We start from the raw sequence: 20332 nt of genomic DNA, 5'->3' as shown, positions 1-20332 counted from the left end.
AAGTCTTTACTGTCTTTTTATTGTTTCTTTGAGTGTCTTCTTTACTTCTATACTTGATGTTTTGCTTCCTATGTTAATTCACCCACTGTGTATCTGCCGCTTGCTTATCTGTCAAAGCACTCTGCTAACTGTCTGTGAAGGTTCTCAGTCATCCAGGTCATCGTAGTCTAGGGAGCTTGGAAAGCAAAGAAAATGGGTGTGGGTCACAATCAGCCAAGGTTTCAGGTGAACCCACAGTGAAACCTAGCCCCACCCTATGATGTGATTTATTGAGGTCAAATGGCCCAGGATGTGAGTGGACGTTAAGGCGTCTGGAAAGGGATCTCAAAACTGGATTATAGATGGCAGACAGTTGGCGTTGTAAGCTAACGCCTCTACCTTAGAGACAGGGTGAGAAGTTCAGCCATCCAGGAGGGGCTCAGAGTAGAGCCGCTGCTCCTCCACATTGAAAGGAGCCAGTTGAGGTGGTTCAGGCATCTGACAACGATGCTCCTTGGCCGCCTCCTGGGTGAGGTGTTCTGGGCATGTCCCACGGGGAGGAGGCTCCAGGGCAGACCCAGGACACACTGGAGAGATTATATCTCTCAGCTGGCCTGGAAACGCCTTGGTGTTCCCCCAGAGAAGCTGGAGGAGGTGGCTGGGAAGAGGGAGGTCTGGGCTTCTCTGCTTAGGTTGCAGCCCCCGACACCCAGCCTCAGATAAGTGGAAGAAGATGGATGGATGGATGTCATTATTGGTCATTATTGAACACCTTTACAAAGTTTTTCTGCAACCTTTTAAGTGCCCAGGCCCACTATTTGGTCTCTGGGTTCCACCAACTGAAAAGCAAAACATAAGTCAAACTCTTCTTGTTTTATTACAAAATTCCTTTTGATGATGGCTAGCCAAGCATCCTTTTGCTTTCAAGAGGTTCCCTTAAAAAGGTTTACATCTTTAAACTTTCATACACTATTGTTTCCTTCTTTCATTAAAGACAAAGTTCCTTGTGCACTCTGCGGCCTCTCCAACTACTTTAAGTCTTCATGGCATGGACTCACCAAGGTGTTGGGAACATTCCAGAGGTTTTTGTCCCCACTGACATGATAGCGTCACACAGCTGCTGCAGATTTGTCAGCTGCACATCCGTGATGGGAATCTCTTCTTCCACCACATCCCGAAGGTGCTCTATTGGATTCAGATCTTTGTGGAAGCCATTTGAGTTCAGTTTTGATCATGTCTACATGTCTAAATGTTCTGGGTTGCTGCCATGATTACCATGACAAATACTTTGCAGCTCAAAGTGCACAACAAAAGGGTTTACTTGGATTATTTTGTCAGTCTGAGCATTAGGCCAGAATCGTGTAGACATTAAGTGCCAAATGTGTAGGTCAGTATTAAAGGTCATGTTGTAATATCCAGCTGAGTCAGGGGCAGCTGTAGGGAGACACAGCTGAGAGACACGCAGCTCACTGAGCAGAACACACACACAGAAACAGTCACTGTAACAACAACATGAAACACACATTCGGGCATGCATGCACAGCCCTATAGCTTACAATGAAAAACAAACTCAGGCTTATGGAGCTAACGCACACACACACATGCAAACACACACTGGGAGACAAAACTAAACAGACAGTGAGAACATGTAGCCCTGGGCTGTTTATGAGTACAAGACAGCACAGGGGTCAGAGGTCAGGGGCACCAGCCACATGTGATAAAAAATGATCATACAACTGGACACAGCTGGATGTGAAAGAAACCATATTATATGACTGCATATAGTGACAGGAAAACAGCTCTACCACCAAACACCAAATGTATTATAACTGTGAAAGTGTTGCAACAGCACCATATAGTGGATGCTTTAATACCACAGAGTAGTGTGCTTGGATATATATGCATAAACTGCAAGTGCCCATAACAATCGATTCAAAGTTAGAGAATGTGAATTTAAGTGCTTCCTGCAAACAAAAACATGCTTTTGTGTTACTGTTAAATCATTTAAATTGTATTTAGTTAGAGTAGAAGCAAATCGCAGTGAGGATACTAAGAATCGACATCAGTTAATACTGCACCTGACACTTTAAATGGGCAATGGGGTGATCCAAATTAAATTTTCATTAGGTCAGAATGGTCAAAAGTTAGTGTGTGATACAGCAACATAATATACAAAGTTTTATTTGGATTTTCCAAAGGCTGCACTCACACTTTGACCAGTTGTATATGCTTTACTTTTAACAGCCTCTGCTAATTGCTGGTATGAAATGTTTTGATGGGATCTACAAAACTTCTGGCAGGATTAGCTTATTTAATAAACACCATTAAGCACCAAAGATGGCCGATAAGTCCAAGCTGCAAAACAGCTCGGCTTAAGAGGCACTTGAAAAGAAGACCTTAGTATATTTTTGAAGAAGAACAAGAAGAATGTGTGAAGCTAAGATAGCTTTAATGCACACATAAGAGGGTGTGCATTATTATGACTCTCTCTGGCAAGATAGGAAGCGAAAAGCAGCACTATTTATGAATGTTAAGTGTCATTCACTGACTAATATCAGTATTTGCCCAATGTGACAACTGCTCTTAAAGATGTTATTGTAAATATTGTATAGGTAAAGTCCAGGTCACACAGTGTTATGTATGAAATTTTCAACAGGAAAGGCTGGAAAAACTCTGAAATTGTCACTATTTTATTACTTTTATTACAATTTTCCATGTCTAATTACTACATTGTAATATTTTCCATTGTAATATTTTCCATTGTAATATTTTTTTCTGGCAAATACTTTTTGCCAGAAAAACCCAAATACTTCATAAGACTGATCTGTATGCAATGGTGTCTCCAGAATTTTTTCATAGGGGTGGGCATATGGGGCGGATGAACACCAGGTACCTTTCAGAGACAGGTCGCCTCGCCTCTGTCAGTGCGCCCCAGGGCAGCTGTGGCTACAACGTAGCTTGTCATCACCAGTGTGTGAATGTGTGTCCAAATGGGTGAATGACTGAATGTAGTGTAAAGCGCTTTGGGGTCCATAGGGACTACGTAAAGCGCTATACAAATACAGGCCATTTACCATACATCGCTTCTAAACCAGCCAAGTAGAGCTTACAGAGCTCATGGAAGGAACTCTGAAAATAGCTCTGGTTGCCTGAGGTTTATATTAAAGGAGTTTAATGCTGTTATGCTACATGCAAACCTTTTTCTAGCAGGACTACAATTTATTAAAATACAAATTTTATTTATGTTTTCATATGAGGCCGAATATCTTTTGTAATCGGCTGTTATTTCTTTTTGTTGACCAAATTATTTTTGAATAGAAGAAAGAATAGAAGAGGTGGAGCAGCGCCCTCTAGTGGATTATTTCTCCTTCAGTGGATAATTTTTAGCAAGCAGTCACTAACGCCAAGCTCAAATTTGCCAACGGTAAGTGAAATTAAATAAGACTATAGTCAAGCCAAAAGCCTTAGATTCTTATTTAAGGAAAGGAAAATGTGTTGAACTGGGTTTTTTAAAAAATTAATTTAAATATTTGCATGGGACGCAACCCTCGAACTGGAACCTAATGCACCACTTAAGTCTGGCCACAAGATGGTGGCAGCTCCACGACCTTATAATGGATTTTCATAGAAAGTCCGTAATTACTGTATCTGTGTTTGCTTTTTATTTCGAGTCAATGTCCTAAATCAAAGAAATTAGACGTGATAATAGGTCTGAGGCATGCGTATTCTGAATGTGTCTGGGTTTTATTTTCTTTTAAAGTGACTCTGATTGGCTTTAAAGTGGGTAAAGTACTATTTCATCGCCACATTAGAGGAAAATAAGTCAGAATAAGGGGGAGTTTCTGCTTTCTGCTCTGCTTTTATTAGTCTTGGATCCTCCTCCTCCTCCCTTAGATCTAACACATGTAGCCACTTTGCAAAAACTTGAAGACGTCAGAAAGGCGGGCATTTCCCCTCTATATATTCCTCAGAGCTGCATCCCATCCTGCTACTCAGTTCAACCTGGAAAGCACTGGCAGGCGTCCTTTTTTTGTTTTTGTTTTTTTGCGCTTAGCAGCATGGAAGTGACCAAAGGAGAGGACGGGTCGGCGGAACAGGCAGCGTCTTTATTTGGGACACGAGAGGTGGAGAGTCAGAGGAGCATGAATGAGAATAAAAGGAGTACCCGCCGTAAAATCATTATTGGGGTATGTTCAGTTGCACTTTGGCAGCATGGAGGGCAACTTTGAGCGATTGACTTCGCTGTGTGAAAGTCACACATTATAGTTAATGTATTTGTCTGAGCTCCTGCCACTCATATTACTGCATGGTCTTAAATGTGACTTTTAAATTGGGAAGCCCTTAAAGTGTCAGGGACACTATTATTATAGATGATATTATTGATTAATAAGTAGCTGCTGTCTTTTGTCCTCTAGAAGAAATACTGGGGGGAAAAAATCATCTGTCCCTGTTTGAAATGAAGAGATGTCCATCTTTTTTCTTTTGTCTCATAATTGCAAACTGGATTCTGGGGTTTAAAAAACATTTGAAGGCGTCATTTTGGGCCCTGTTGAGTAGTCCTTTTTTTTTTTTTTAATGTATAATTTTTGTCAAACATTAGACAGTTAACCCAACTGGCACTGTGTGATGTTTAACTAGGGGAAGAGAACCATCGTCAGGGATCAAAAACCACATCAGCATTTCTGCACTGTTTACTCACACTGTCATTAATTCACAGCTGCCACACAGACAGACTGTCAGTGTTGCCAGCGTGAACGTGGAAACTAAATGTTTTCACTCCACTGCAAACAGACACAGGCCAGCAGGCTCTCTGCAGGTGGACAAGTTGTTAGTGTGAAGCAGGGCTGGGTGGAGCTCTGACCCCACAACGTTGACTCTGATCCAAAGTGTCGTTTCAGCAAAATACTGGGTGTATTCAGGCAGCTGGAAAATGAGTCGTCCTGCCAGCGCTTTGTTTTGATGTAGTTTTAGTGGTTCTAGATGTTACCGTGCAGAGGCACAGGTAGTAGCTGAAGTTGTTTATAACTATAATTATTTATAACGTTGACTAATTGGGCAATTAGTTTCTCACATAATTGAGCAATATTTGTTTTACTCTAATGCAAGACTGTTCAACAAACAGACAGGCACAGTGCTGTGATAGTCAGCACTGATGAAGATGTGTGTTGGGTTGATTGGCAGTTCCTGAGATAAACTAGCTATCTGTGCAAAGTGTAACATACCTCTAACTTTTATGAAATGTGTGGTAGGCTCCAGCACCCCGCCCAAGAACCTGAATTAAACAGTGAAAGAAGGTGGATGTGGACGTTTGTCACGGCTTGGCCTGTTCTTCTTGTGCTACCATCAAGAACAGACTCATTTAAACCGGCCCATCTTGACCCTGGACTCTCTTACAAAACACATTGTTAATTTTAAGATTCTGACTTGATCAATAATCTTCAGTGTCCAGTAACATCCCCACATCTGGGCCAGTAGATCAAAACTTTGGTAGCGCTTTAAGGTGTAATCTGTAATAATGTAGCATTGGTAAATATGTATATTGAATTATTAGTCTAAATCTGAAAAATAATAACTTAAAGGTTTAAAAATATGTCGACCAAAAGACAGGCTGTGCGAACTTTGACGCAATACTTGGCTATCTCCATCACTGGCAGGAATGGACATTTTAATCTGCTGGGTCTGTTCTTTGTTTTCCCCAGAACAGTATTTTTATCACAGAAGGAACGTCTCAGAAAACAACAGCAGCTTTTATTGTTCACAGCTCCTCGGGGCATTGAAACTAACCACACTTAGTCTTTGTGGAGGCTAAATCTGGAGTGTGTTTCAGTCTTTACAGAAAAAAATATAAGTGAAGCAATTGTAAAGAAAAATACCGTTATGTTTTATGGACTTGTTTTATATTGCTGCGGTCATAGTCATATCAGAAAAACATGTTTCTTGCTGTAATATAGTGAAATAAATTGTGATTTTTTTTAAGTTGGAAGTGGAAAGTTAAACATGTCTGGAATGTTCGTGATCTCCTTCATCACTGAGGCATAAACTGCATGTCAAAGAAGTCATTTGAGAATGTGCGCATCCTTTCAGCTATTCACTTGCGACCTTCAGCTCGACACCACAATAACCAGATGCTGTCTGCTTTGTACCAATTAGACACACACAAGGTCTCATTTTTAAGGTCCACGACAATTCGGACAATAGCATGACTTTGTAGTTTCGCCTCTGTACACTACCACAGTGGATTTTAAATTAAACCAATCAAGATGTGTTTTAAGTGCAGATTGTAAGCTTTAGTTCAATGGGTTTACCAGAAAATGGTGCAGTAACTACTTTGCAATACATCCCTAATGTCTTAAAACCCCAAAATAACTCAAAAATAAGTAAAAGCTCAATCTTGAGTACCCACTAACACTTTATGACAATGAATAATAAAGTGAATGTCTACCACTCCTTCACCAGATAGATCTGTTCAAACTCCACCCACCTTAAACTGTTTTTTCTATGGTAGTTCCTCTTTTGCCCTGCTGCCTGAGAAGCTAGATTGCTTCAGTTGTGCAGTTGTGCACCTGATTAACACAGAAAAGTAGCAGAGTTGTTGTTATTTTTTTTGGGATCAAGGATCCAGGCTTATGTGAGAGCAGCTTGTCATATCTACCATATCTTTCAGCTTTGTGCATGTCATAAGGCCACACATGATGGCAGTTTGATGTGTAGCCCTTAGCTTTTGTGTCTAAGTCCACCCCTGAACTAGAATGACACTTCCCTAGAAAGAGTTTTTGTGTCTTTGGATAGCCTTTTTTTGATGTCCACTTCGAAGATGACTTTCATCTGTAGTTTAATTTCAGAACCTTTACATCATTCTCTTGTAGACAATGGAAAATGAGTGGTGGTCATGGTGGGGGGTCTGAATAAATATTAAAGCGTGTTTCAGGCAGCCCAGTAGGTTTCCACCAGACAGTCTGTTTACTTTCACAACCCACAGAGACCCCGTCTTTAAGCATTTCTGTGAAGCCCATCCAAGTTTACAGTTTTTTTCACCTATAGCTGGGGAAAATAAGTGCACGTACCCAGACACCAAATACAGCAGTGCGTTTTCATACCTGTATAGGAATTCCAGCTCTTGTGAATCACACTAAGTAGATTACTCCTGCTGTACTGCTGTAGCTTTCTAGCTTGGGAGGATCGGACTAGTTTTGGCTTGAGGATTTGTTTGTTTAAACTGTAAATCCTCTGTAAAATCTTTCCTCCAGGAAGAATTTATGTTTTTCCACTTTAAGCCTGTTTTTTTGAACTTTTTAGTTTAGCTTTTTCCCCCTTTCAGTTAAAAGTAATAGACTACAGAAACAGTGTGAAAAGATTAAAAAAACGTATCAGTTCTGAGAGGAAATTAGACTCTTTGTGCCAGCAAAAAGTGACACCAGAGAACAAGAGACTTGCTTTAAACTATGACTTGTGTTGTGCTAAGGAAATATTTGCAGCTGCGTTCCCAGCAGAGAGGTGATAAGATGGTCATAGGAATAAAAGGAGATGAGCCATAACGCACTTACATATTATACTCTTTAAAAACTGTGATTGCAAGGCACAATTTTACCAGAATAATAAATATTAAAATCTGGCGACACATTTAAAATGAAGATTTGTAATGCCATAATGAGTAACTGGCCTGGTTTGGGGCATTGCAGACGGTTCAAAATCAGCATCCGTGATAACCCTGGTAAACACTGTCATTTCTAAGTAAAGTAATCTTTGAAACACCCATCTAATTACAAACCACTCGCCCCCAGGGAGCTGCTGTCCTGGGGCAGAAAGGTTGTGATTTTTAAAAAAACAAACAAAAACAATTCTGGATCACTACTTCCAACAGCAGAGAGCTGAGACTAATATATAGACAGATGGAGATGGTGTGGAAATTGTTAAAATCAACAGTTGAGCCTGTGAGGATACAGATGGAAGTCTCGGTGGACGGTAGAAGGATAACTGAATAAAGCAACGTATCTAAACCTCTTCAGCTGCAGTAATGGAGTAGGGCTTTGAGCTAAAAGCTAATGTAAGCATAATTAGAAGTATACAGAAAACAATAGCATGGTGATCGAGTAGTGTTTGCCACCCTAGTGTAATTCAACAGGTCCCAAATGCCAATTCTTAACAGTAAAAAAGTAACAAAGTTGCATAAGACATGTACATTTTTATTTTAACTTGGAGACGTCAAACTCTGTATGTTTTTTCTTTTTTTCTTTTCTTTTTTTTACATGATTGTAGTTTAGTAACAATGCACACAGAGTTGTAATCCGATCAGGGGTTTTCCCCCTGTTGGACGAGGATCTGGGGAAAAATAGCATGCTGTCTCTGGTGCGTAAAGTGTAAATAAACGATTCAATAAAATAATTTTTTCCAGACACAGTTTTTAAACGGAATTGAAGACAGTGAAGTACAGAGAAACACTGAGCCCGTTTGTTCTTGACCGTCTCGTAGCTTGGCTGTTTTTGTGATTCTCAGTCTGCATCTGCAGCTGCATCACATTTTTTGAAAAGAAAACTTGGAAATTTAAGAGGATCATGCGAGTCAGCTGGGTTCCTCTGCGAACTGTGGATACAACAAATTTATTCATGATCGGTCCATTAATATTATTTTAAGAGCCTGTAATGTCAGCCTCGTGTTAGTGATGCTAAGAGGCAAAATAACAGCATGATTTAGTCATTAGGTGAAGAGGATCCCATCTAATACTTGCTGTACAACAGCCAACACTGCTCTCTCTAGAGCTGAAGCTTTGAGTGTGGACGTGATTTAGTTTTGTTAATTTGTGTCTTCTCTTGAGAGAGACGAGATTTTGTAGTGCTTGAACCCTTTTCTTTTCTCAAAGTTCAAATAGTTCAAAATAAACAATGTGAAATTAGTTGCTGCTATCTCTAACAGCTTTAACAAACATCTTGCCATTTTATCTTCTGGGTTATAGGTTCTGCTGCTGTGTTTACTGGTGGTTATCCTGGCTGTGGTGATTTTTCTGAGAAAGGAGAAAGGATCAGGTAAGATTGACTGTTTTAATTAACCAGCATTAAATTAATGTACATTTCACCTCCTCATTTTCATAATTCTTGCCCAATGGCTGTTGGAAAAGTCCCCAATCCCCCTCCCCCATCCCTCTTCCCCCTTCATGATTTGTGCTTCATTTATAGCATATTTTTCATTCAGCTTGGATTACATTTAAATTTTAAAGAAACTGTTTTGCCTCTGGTATAATGTTGGCCTGGTCACCTTGGATTGCGCCAAGTGAGCCTGGGACTGGCTATATTCCATAGTACTAATAGAATTTATTTATTTAACACCCCTGTTTCTCATCAAACAGCTTTATGCATGTTCTTGTGGTTTAATAAACAAGTTAAGTGTATCTTCTTCCTCAAAACAGCAAAAACAGTTTTAAGAAAAGCTACATTTCTTCACTGCCACGTTTGATTGCTTGCAGTCCCTCTTCCTTTGGTTGGTGCATATCCAGACATATTGCTGCTGCAGCTGTCAATAAGTGGTACAAGATGAAAATATTAGCGGGACTTCGTGTCACTGCAACACACATGTGCATCCTTCTGCGCAGGAAACAAAACAACAATCCGCATAAGTCTGTTACTGCAGGATATCTTTGAATTTTACTTTAGTAGATATATAGTCTGTGAAGTGCTGGTGTTGGAAATGTGAAGAATGTCAATACAGACCTCAGCGCCCTGTATTCACGAGGATTTCAATTGCTTTTCCTAATGAATTCTCAGAGTTGACCTTCGAAATGCAGCTGTCAAAGTGCTGACCTGCTTTTTCTTTCACTCACATGTAAATCTGTGTAGTACCACATTAATACATTTTCTGTCTGAGCTTTGTCTAAGTCATGGTTTTCACTCCTCATGGACAGTGAATAGAGTGCTTTGGCTACAAGAGCGTGAGACAGATTATCTCAGGTTACATTTCTGGCATTTATTCAGCGAGAACTCATTTGGTGCGGTTGTCACTTGGTAAAATAACAATCAAGGCTCCACACTCTTGTGTATAGCACCTAACATCCCGCTGCAGATCCTCCAGAAACTTGAGACTTGAAGTATTTAGAGGAGCAGTAGAGAAGGATAAAGTTACCAACCAGGCAGCAAAAGAGAGACAGAGAGGTGAAAGTTAACCCCCAAGACGCCGCATAGGTTGAGCGTATGTTTTTGTCAGGGTGGTGCAGGCTAGTTTTTTCTGTCCATGGTTGCAAAACAAGTCGTAAATACCCTCTTAAGTGACAGAGGAATGTTTTCTGCAGCTATAGATTCGCCCCAGTTAGACGTGGGCAGCAGTGTCAGTACGCTCTTTGTTGAAAACCACCATGCCAAAACGCTCCTCCAATTTAGGGGGCAGCGGCGATGACTGTGGGCAGCAGTCCCCAGCCTGGGTGGGGTCCTCTCTCTCCTGTGGCATTTCCCTTTAACTTGCACTCTATTTTCTCCTCAGTTAACATAAAACCTTTCGATTACTTGTCGATTACTCACCATAGAAAGCCGTCTCCTGAGACAGAGCATCCCCGTGTTAAGTCCAAACCACATAGCTGGCCCCGACGCAGCGAGGAGAGGATTTTTCACCCATGTGCTAAGGCTCCCTCTGTCGTATGCCCTGTCAGTACAGCAGGAGACTTGATGGATGCATAAGGAAGGCAGATGTTTAAAAGGTTAAAGAGGTGACCCAAAATATCCTGCTTGGTGATGCCTTGCCTGTGGGAAAGTCCTTGAGTAAGGAAGGTTTCTTATCAACCTGTGCAGACCGTTACAACATTTGAGGGCGTATTCTCAGTTCGCATTTGATTACAACAACTAGAATAAATGTTATGATTGTTTTACTGTCTATTGTCTTTCCCAAACTAAGTGCTGCTTTTGTTTTCTAACAGCTCCAGGAAGCAGCACTTATATTTGGTTTTTTCTGTTATACATGTCTCTACATAACACAGGAAGGAAGTGCTGTTCTTGCAGCTCTCTCTTAGATAATCATATATTACTGATGCATAAACAACAGTATTGTATTAGCCTCTCTCACAGCAGAAAGAGCAAGTGACGGCTTTTTTCCTTTGTGTTTTTTGTTGTTTTGGGAGGACCAACCTTCCTCTTCACGGAGCTGCTAAGACACCGTGCCTGGGATTACCGTAATAACCCTAATATCACTGAAAAGCGCAGAGTCGCTGTTTTCAGGAACCGTTGCAATTATTTCAATCAAGCAAATGGTTCAGGAGTTACGGGAGTTGCAGATATTGAAAAGAGGATTACAAAACACCTGTCTGATGCCAGCGACAGGTTAGGCTTGAGAGAGTTAAAAGAACAGCAACAAATGGAACATGTAAAAATATGTAAAACCCAAATCCACCCATCAAAAGAATAACCTAATAGTTGTGTGTCTTTGATACAGACCCTCTCATTAGTAAATGCATCAAGTAGGCACAATAAGAGCTCTAATGAAAATGAGGCTCATTTCTTCTGGGGTGTCATAATAACCATGAATTGAGGATAACGAGACGGGATAAACGCCGTCACCAGTCTTTCACAAGGCTAACACAGAGAGGAAAACAGTCTTACATTCCCATCCTACAGCCCATTTAAAATCAAATTAACATGCATGACTTCGATCAGTTGGTGGAAACCCATGCAGGCTCCTGCAGAACACTTAAACAGCCAACAGCAAGATTCAAACCAGGAGTCTTTTTCCTGACTGGTGTCATTATCCAACACGACAGACATGAAGTGAAACTGTGATAACATGAAAGCCCTGTTATGTAAGGAAACAGCTGAGGGCTAAAAAGGTTGCACTGAATGCAGTCTGTACTGTTGTGTTCACAGGTTATGTATTTCCCTGATGTAACAAACCAATTAATGCATTCTTAAAACATCATTGTAATTCTCAGCTATAACTACAACCCCCCAGCTCACATGGTTGTTCAATATCCAATGAATTGGCAAGCACAATCATTGAAATATCTAGGAGTTGTTATTCCCAAGGATTTAACTAAACTATTTGAGGAGAATTTTGGTTCTCTACAAAGGAGAATAGTGGGTGATATTAGGTGATGGAACATGATCCCCTTTCTTTCTTTACACTCACGAGTTGAATCTATTAAAATGAACATCTTGCCAAGAATATTATATTTATTCCAAACACTACCAATATCCATTGATCCAAGTCGTTTCAATGAATGGGATAAAATAATATCGCGGTTTATATGGGGGGGGGGAAGCGGCCGAGGGTTTGTTTTAAAACTTTACAATTACATAAGAAGGTGGGAGGATGGGGGTTGCCATCACTAAAAAATTATTATCGGGCTGCTCAGTTGAAAACGGTGGTTAATTGGTGTGATACAAGCTACCAAGCACACTGGAAGACTATAGAGGAGAATATGTTTTCCTCCCCAATACAAGCTGTCCTGATGGACTCGAATATTCGAAAATATATTGACAAGATTCATAACCCCTGGGTGTCGTGCACACTTAATATATGGAGAAAAGTCGTGAAAGAATTCAAACTTGAACAGGATTTGGCTTTATTCAAATGGTATGCATATGATTCTGACTTTGCCCCGAATAAATTGGACTCACGTTTTAAAAGCTGGCCTGCTAAAGGGTTATCTACATATGATAGTTTGATAAAGGATGGGAACCTTATTAGTTTTGACACGCTGAAACAGAGACACAATCTAGAAAAACAGGATTTTTTTCGATACTTGCAAATAAGACACTATATAAAGACAACAATCGGTCAGATGTCAAATACTAACGTGGAATTGGTAACTTTATTTAGACAGGCGTACAGTGGGGATGTTGACACAAGACTCATTTTTTTTTGGTACAATTTTTTTATGAATAAGCTTCCACACTCAACTGATTATGTGAAGATGTTATGGGAAAAGGAGGGAGGGATGTGTATTTCTAGGGAAGAATGGACTCAGATGTGGGAATGGCAATGGAGGAGTACTTCCTCCAAAAGCTGGAGGGAGTTCGGATGGAAAACTCTGATAAGGTTCTTTATCACTCCATGTCAAAAGGCTCACTATGATGGGAATCCTCCCGTGTGCTGGCGAAACTGTGGATACCAAGGAGCCCATCACACCCATATTATGTGGGACTGTCCTGTGCTACGGACTTACTGGAAAGACATTCATGGTATATTACAAGGCATTTTTAACTGTACATTCCATCAGGATATGAAGACAATTTTTTTTGGCTGTATCCCGCAGAACTGGTCTAAAAATGACATATGTCTGTTAAGAGCTTTATTGGTTGCAAGTAAGAAATGTATAACAAAGAAATGGTCCTCGCAAGACATACCGACTTTGTCATTATGGTGGGAAATTACGTTAGAGATATATAGGATGGAGGAAGTAACAGCTCATGTTAATGACAGGATGGCCTGGTTCCATCTGTGCTGGGATAAGTGGGTCCAATACGTTAATACCTATAAACCGAATTTTCTCTTTAAAGCTTGAAACCACCAATTTAGTTAATTGTTTACTCCCGACAGAGCTTTCTCCTTTTATTTTATATATATATATAATTTTTTTTTCTTTTTTTTTTTTCTTTCTCTTTCTTTCTATCTGTCTTTCTTCTCGTTTTGTTTCGTTTTTCTCTTGTAAACTGTGTTAATTAATGCCTGTAATCATCTTTATGAGGTAATATTGTAGAAATAAAGAATATAAAAAAAAAAAAAAAAACATCATTGTATATATTTCGCTTATCAGATAAAGTGAAATAATGACCTTTTTTTGGGGGGGAGGGGTTTCAGTGCATGTGTGGATACATCAGGTTACAACGTGTTATGTTTCACTTCTTTGTTTCCAAGATTGTTTCTATGGTGATCTCATCTTCTCCGAGGCAAAATGAAAGCGTAGCATGTGTTCTGTCTCGAAATGCTTCCGGTCTTCTTGTAAATGTGGATGAAAAAGTAATGTCACTTTGCACTTACACATCCTCTTCACTGGTAGTCAAATTATTCAACAGTGCCATTTAAAGGGTGAACTTGACAGATTGCTTTAGTTGCTGTCCACCAAATGGGATCATATTATATCCTCAAAGCTTGTCAGGTGATGTCCTTTTGTGGTTTAACATAGATTCCGTTATTTATATGAAAGGTTTTAAAATCTGTAAGAGTTTAAACTGAGGATCTAAGTGGTTGTCAAAACAGTTCTAGTAACTTACCTTCCAAGGTCACTGTGTCATGTTAATATATATTATTTATTGACATTTGCTTTAACCCAAAAAGTGTGCTGAAATTAAATAGAAAACCTCAATTTTCCTTAGTAACACAGTTCTTTTCTCACAGGAGGGGAAGTCTGGATGGAAGGGCCCTTTCAGGAAGTCAGTCAGCCACAGTGTCCTTCTGGGTAATATAATACTTTTGTTTGGCTTCAGCAATGTGAAAACAGATTTACTTTTCATAAAATTGAATGCACAAATTCCACCTGGACTCCTTTGGATTACATCAGCTCTGGTCCTCCTCTGTCTGAATCCTAAGTTGTAACATATCACAGATCTGAAAGTGGAACTATTTAATCATATCACCCACATTTTCCCTGAGAAGAAACCATTGTTCACTGTTAGCAAACATTATCAACATACAAAGCAGGCTAGAGTTTCCTTTCTGTCACCCTCTGGTTGCTTACCCAGCTAACGTCCATATTTTTTATCTTGTAAATAGCTGAATCACGGCTTGTTTTCTCCTAGTGGTGTTGCTTTATTGGGGAAAAAGTAACTGTCTCTATGGAAACTGGGGTAATGGCCGAGTAATCAGGCATGTGTTGATGAGTTGTGTCTGTGTGTTTGCACGAGAGCGTGGTCACATGTTTGTGTTTCTGTCTTGGCGAGGGAGTAACCTCAGACAGACGCGTCAGACTGTGGAAAAATGGTCCTGTGGCTCCAGATGAAGCTATTTTAGTTTGAAAAATACAATAAGACACACAAATGTCTATTTATATGAGTGTTGTTTTTTATTGTTTCTATGGATACACCACACTTTTACTTTCCTGACAGGTTGGCAAAATCTTTCTTATGATTATTTTGGTTACTAGCATATTGCTGCTAGTTTGAATGGGTGTGATGGGCTTGCTCTCGGAGCTATTGTAAAACTTTTAAAAGTGACATGCAAACCGGAAATGGAGAAAGTTTGCCTTCAGCATAAAAGTTCTACCATAGTGCTGCAGTTTCAAAAAGCACATATTTTACTTTGAAGTTGAACCTTCCCTATTTCCACTTAGCGTCACTTTTACACATTTTACAACTACACAGCTAATACCAGTAATAGACGACCAGTACACAAACTGGCCAGTGTTATGTTTTTCAGGGGAGTTTTCTGGCTTTATTGTGAAGCACTCTGTGATTTTTATCTGCGAAACATGCTTTATAAATCAGAGGCAGACAAATTTTAAACTATGTCCGCATGATGTCACATGAAAACCCTCAATAAACTGCTTTAATTGTATCTATTTTTATATGATTTTCTGAATTCTATTGATGATTTTATTCTACATTTACAATAAAAAATGAAAGACATTTTCATATTTGCAACTCTACAGAAAATCATAACCAACTCTTCCTTCTCCAGGTCTGTTTCACAACTTTTAGCTTGTTTTGGTTTAATGCCAGCGCTGCTACATAGTACAGCGCATTCAGCCACAGGTCTAATTCTTGCTCTCAGTGGCTTGACACCAAAGCAATGTTAAAGGGCAGACATTCTAAGAAAGGGACATGATGTTGAAAGACTTCTGAACTGAAAGGAAACCGATAGGAGGACAGAAGATGATTGAAATGTCACAGATGGAAAAGTAAAGTCAGTTAAATTTTCATTTGTCTTAAATTTGGTTCAGTTTTTATGTTTCAGTGAGCTATGATATGAAAGTTGATTTAAAAAATGCTTCGAAATGACTGACTGTAGCCATTTCAAGATGCTGTTGTGTGATTAGACTTGCTTATAGAAAAACTTGGCACTAGAAGGAGCGGAAAGATGACTCCAGATTATTAATGATAAACACAGGTCAGCGTCCCCTTAGAGAATGTATTTATCAGATGTTTTTCCTGTCCAGATTTTCAAAGCCTCCTCTCATCCTGGTGTCTTTGGACGGTTTCCGGGCAGCGTATCTGAAAGAACATGCGAGTCACATGCCTGTTATCAGCAAGTTACGTAAGTCAAAAACATCGCCTGTCTCACAGTTCTTTACGATTTACAGCTCAAGGTAACAATGTGACTTTGTTACATTGCAGGAAATAATGGAACTACAACACCATACCTGAGGCCTGTTTATCCCACAAAGACCTTTCCCAACCACTACACCATTGTGACTGTGAGTGTTTTTTGTTCATTGAGAAATACAAACAGGTTTGCTGGGCAACAGTGTTTGGTCAGTGATGATGAATAACTCATGTTGTGTAAGGATGTATTTGTAATTTGTAACTGTTCCAATGAACTTTAGAGCAGTTTTGTGTGCAGTTTGAATGTGATCTGACCAACCCAATTACCTGGGGCACTTACTACAAAGCACGTTCAACATACCCACATGACATTACTGGTTATTCATTTCCCAGGATTTCTTAATCTGCCAATAATCTAGCAGTGATTAAGAAACCCAGTATATGGTCATATAAGACATGGTTTTTGTAGCATATGACAAGTCTACTGGGAGCAGATGGCATATTTTACTAAGAGAAAACTACACAGCCAAAGCCAGCAGCATGTAAGTCAGCATGATAGGAAAAGCACCTAGTAGTTACAGTTAGGCTACGTTCACACTGCAGGCAAAAGCGCATCAAATCTGATTTTTTTGACCCTATGCGACCCATATCCGATCATGGTATGACAGTGTGAACGGCACAAATCCGATATTTTCAAATCCGATCTGGGTCACTTTCGTATGTGGTACTGAATCCGATGTTTTAGAAAGCGACTGCTGTGAACGGTCATGTCGCATTAAATCCATCTTTTACGTCACTGACACAAGACAGACGCCAATTATCAGCGCCCGAGAAGCGCCCGAGAAGACAACGCGAACGCTTCCTGGCCATCCAGTGTAGATGTCAGTGAAACTGTTGGGAAGACAACGTGAACATTTTATTTGTACTGTATAATCTGCAGATTCTGACAGAAATCTGCAACTATCCTTTGAAGCACCGCTCCTATCTAAAAGAGCAATAAGGATCATTATTAGGTTATTTACATTATTATGTAAATAACAAAATAACTTAAAGCAAAAATTGGGAAACGTAAAGCCCGAAGTCTTTATATTAAGGGCCATCAGTCAAACAATACTGTTTGGTCTAGATCTAAACGGAACACGTTGTTTGTGACGTCTTCTTTTGCGCATGCGGGCCGCTTTGAGCGTTCACACTAGAGCACGTTTGCTGTCGCATTTTATTTGTAGTGTGAACAAGCAGACAAAAAAATCGGATTTGATCCAAAAATCGGATCTGAGCATTACGACCTGCAGTGTGAACGTAGCCTTAGAGTCCTGAATAAAGGTGTGAATGTGCCTTTAGTATGCCTCGGTTTCAGTGGTCAGTGAACTGAAAGGGATTATTCTCTATATATGTAAAGTGGGCATGAAACACTTGATGTATAAAGGTTAATTTACACTACCCCTGCTCTCAAAAACTGAAAAGATGTAACACTGTATGTGTAGCTGGATTTAAGAAACCTGTGATGTTGGAAAATGTCTGGATGTGTTGGGAAAAGACAGACTAGTTTAATGCATAAAATACGGCTGATTGATCTGAAGGCTCTCCTCCACACAGTGCTCATTCATAAAATGCTTTACAAACCCAAACATTACAGCTAACAGCTGGATTTTCCCATTTGAGTCCAGCTAGCCAAACAACAAAGAGGCAGTGAAAGTGAAAAGTATAAATTTAGTTTTAACATAAAACTCTTTGTTGCAGTCAGAGGCAGCACAAAAGTGATCACTTGAAACAGATTTTTAGTTTTAGTCACCTTGCTTTCCATTGAGTTATCGGTTCTGTAACTAGTTAGCTAACATAAACTAATGTAAGTCTATTGACTACAAGAAACCAACCAATCCGGTGACGTTACGCTCTGTACTGAAAGATTATAAACATGTCTTAAAAATAGGATTTCTTAAATCTTGCTTCACAGACAGTTTTACATCTGTGTCAGTTTTTGAGATGATGATGTAAATTGATAATGATGTAAATTAGCCTTTATAAATGAAGTGTTTCATGTCCACTTTAAAGTTAGGAAAGAAAGCTATAAAAATAACTGGTTTAGTTAATAGACTTATTCCAGGATTATACTTGTTTGTGAACGCGGAAACCGTGACTAAGTAGTTATTGTTATTAAACTCTTTTCAGTTGTGCTTGAAGCCAAGTACTTAGGGCCCCACTCACAGAAGCCTGGACACCGGTCAGTGACACCCCCTCTCTGTTTAGTTTGGTTGCTAGCAGATGTGACTGAGAATAAAGTAGCAAAACATAAATTTTTTTTTGTTTGTTTGCTTGTTTGTTTTGGGGGGGGAGGGTTGCCTGTCCCATTTGGATCTTTAGCCATCAGAATTATTGTCTGAAGGCCAAGAAAGATGCCTAGCAGATTTACTTTACCAAGTGCATCATCATGGCCTTGCCATATTGGTCCATTTAATTGACCTTTATTATTATTATTATGTATCTATTTTATTTTATTTTCAATTGTTACAGACAGAACAGACATTTAGAGTAAGAGAAGCTCAAACTCTAAATCTGTTTGTAAAGAAGTGTAAACATCCTGCTTTTTCTAAAATGACACTTCCACAGGATGGTAGGAATGGTTGAGACCTAATGGCTTACATTCGTACGGAGAACAACTCCAGCAAGACGCTTATAACGTTGACTCCACCTTTATTGGTTGAAATCAGACACTGCAATTAAGATAAACTGCTGTGGTTACTTGTAATATTTGGGGTTGAAAGATGGTGAGAGAAGAGGTAATCACCTTTAAATCCCTGCAGCCACAGAATCAAAGCAGCTCATTGTGACTTGGTTTATCTTATCTCTATTCCTGCAGGGTCTTTATCCCGAGTCTCATGGGATTGTGGACAACAAGATGTACGATGTGAAACAAAATGCTTTCTTCAGCTTGAAAACGGATGAGAAATTGAACCCCCAGTGGTATCAAGGAGAACCAGTAAGTGAACCTGTTGTGTAGAAAGGTGGTAAATTAGTACAGCAAAGCTCAGGCTCATAGAGGCCAAAAGTAAAACCTGCTAATAACAAATCCTTTTAAGGAAATTTAGGTTCTGTTGAACATGGCCACAAAAATGTAGCTCTCGGGAATACTGTTTATTTCACACATCTGAGAATCCCAGTTAGACAGTGTTGTTCATAGTCCTGCAAAAGTCAGCGCACTAGTCATGTGTTAGAAATAGAAATACTGTGTTCATCACAATGTAATTTGCTTTCTATGAACGACACAAGTCAGTCAGCAAGTTTGATTGTTGAGAATCGGTTCTCCCTGTAAGGAGTTTCTTGATTATAATTATGGATTGAGCTCGTAATAAGTGACAGCTTGTGAGGGCTGCGTGTGGTGCTTGTTTAGATGCTTTGTGGTTTTCATTTAAATGAGAGGCCTCTTAAATCTCATTTCTCAAGTGTGTGACAAAGTGCTCTTCTTGAAATTACACAATTCAGCTGCAATATGGCTTTTCAGGAGGGAAGAAGAGATGGATGACCCCTGTCAAGCAATTTAGTCTATAGGAATGAATTCTTTCATAATGACTTTTGAACCAATACAGCTAAGTGCATCAGCCAAATGTTTAGGAGACAGCTGCATAACTAATACATCTACCTGCAGATCTAATGGGTATTCATTTAGAATAAAATCCTACTCTTAGGTTGCCTTCTGACTTGACAGGGCTGTGAGGGATTACGCTTTTAGCTTGATGTACTAAACACTGGTGCCGCAATGTACTGAAAATTAATTATCCAATTTTCTACTGCAACTCACTCAGAATAGAGTCTAGATGGCACTCTTTTCTCCTCCTCGTTTCTATTAATTTCATACATTTTTTCATTTCTCTATCTCACCTAACTTCTCTCGTCAGGTCTGGCTCACGGCCATCTATCAGAAGCTGAAATCAGCAACTTTCTTCTGGCCAGGCTCTGATGTAGCCATCAATGGCACCCTCCCAAGTTTTTACAAGATGTATGACAAGTAAGAGCAATGCCATGCAAGCTTCTGATTCAATGCCAATGAAGTGTAAAATGTAGCTCAATGCAGTGCTGTATCGATGCTTTCATAAATTACATTTGTCCCACAGGTCTGTTGCATTTGAGAAGAGAGTGTCAACACTGCTTGACTGGCTCAATTTACCTGAGGGAGAAAGGTTCATGTT

The 20332-nt window shown here is 39.6% G+C and overlaps 1 protein-coding gene across 1 annotated transcript in view; it reads left to right on the top strand.

Annotated features, from left to right (window-relative positions):
* Positions 1 to 3882: 3882 nt before the first annotated feature.
* The window catches only part of enpp1 (ectonucleotide pyrophosphatase/phosphodiesterase 1), a 37824-nt gene continuing 21374 nt past the window's right edge, over positions 3883 to 20332 (top strand). The window contains exons 1-8 of the mRNA XM_085247143.1: positions 3883 to 4166; positions 8930 to 8999; positions 14287 to 14347; positions 16043 to 16140; positions 16221 to 16300; positions 19006 to 19125; positions 20042 to 20151; positions 20258 to 20323. Of these exons, the coding sequence (XP_085103269.1) occupies positions 4038 to 4166; positions 8930 to 8999; positions 14287 to 14347; positions 16043 to 16140; positions 16221 to 16300; positions 19006 to 19125; positions 20042 to 20151; positions 20258 to 20323 (734 nt within the window). The 5' untranslated portion in view covers positions 3883 to 4037. The remainder of the gene's footprint in view (positions 4167 to 8929; positions 9000 to 14286; positions 14348 to 16042; positions 16141 to 16220; positions 16301 to 19005; positions 19126 to 20041; positions 20152 to 20257; positions 20324 to 20332) is intronic.

Source organism: Mchenga conophoros, linkage group LG15 (assembly GCF_057382185.1).
Source record: "Mchenga conophoros isolate Kocher_MC1m ecotype Shallow Benthic linkage group LG15, M_conophoros_male_GT1.1, whole genome shotgun sequence".
In the NCBI taxonomy this organism is placed as follows: Eukaryota; Metazoa; Chordata; class Actinopteri; order Cichliformes; family Cichlidae; genus Mchenga; species Mchenga conophoros.
This window is presented reverse-complemented; position numbering and strand designations above follow the sequence as displayed.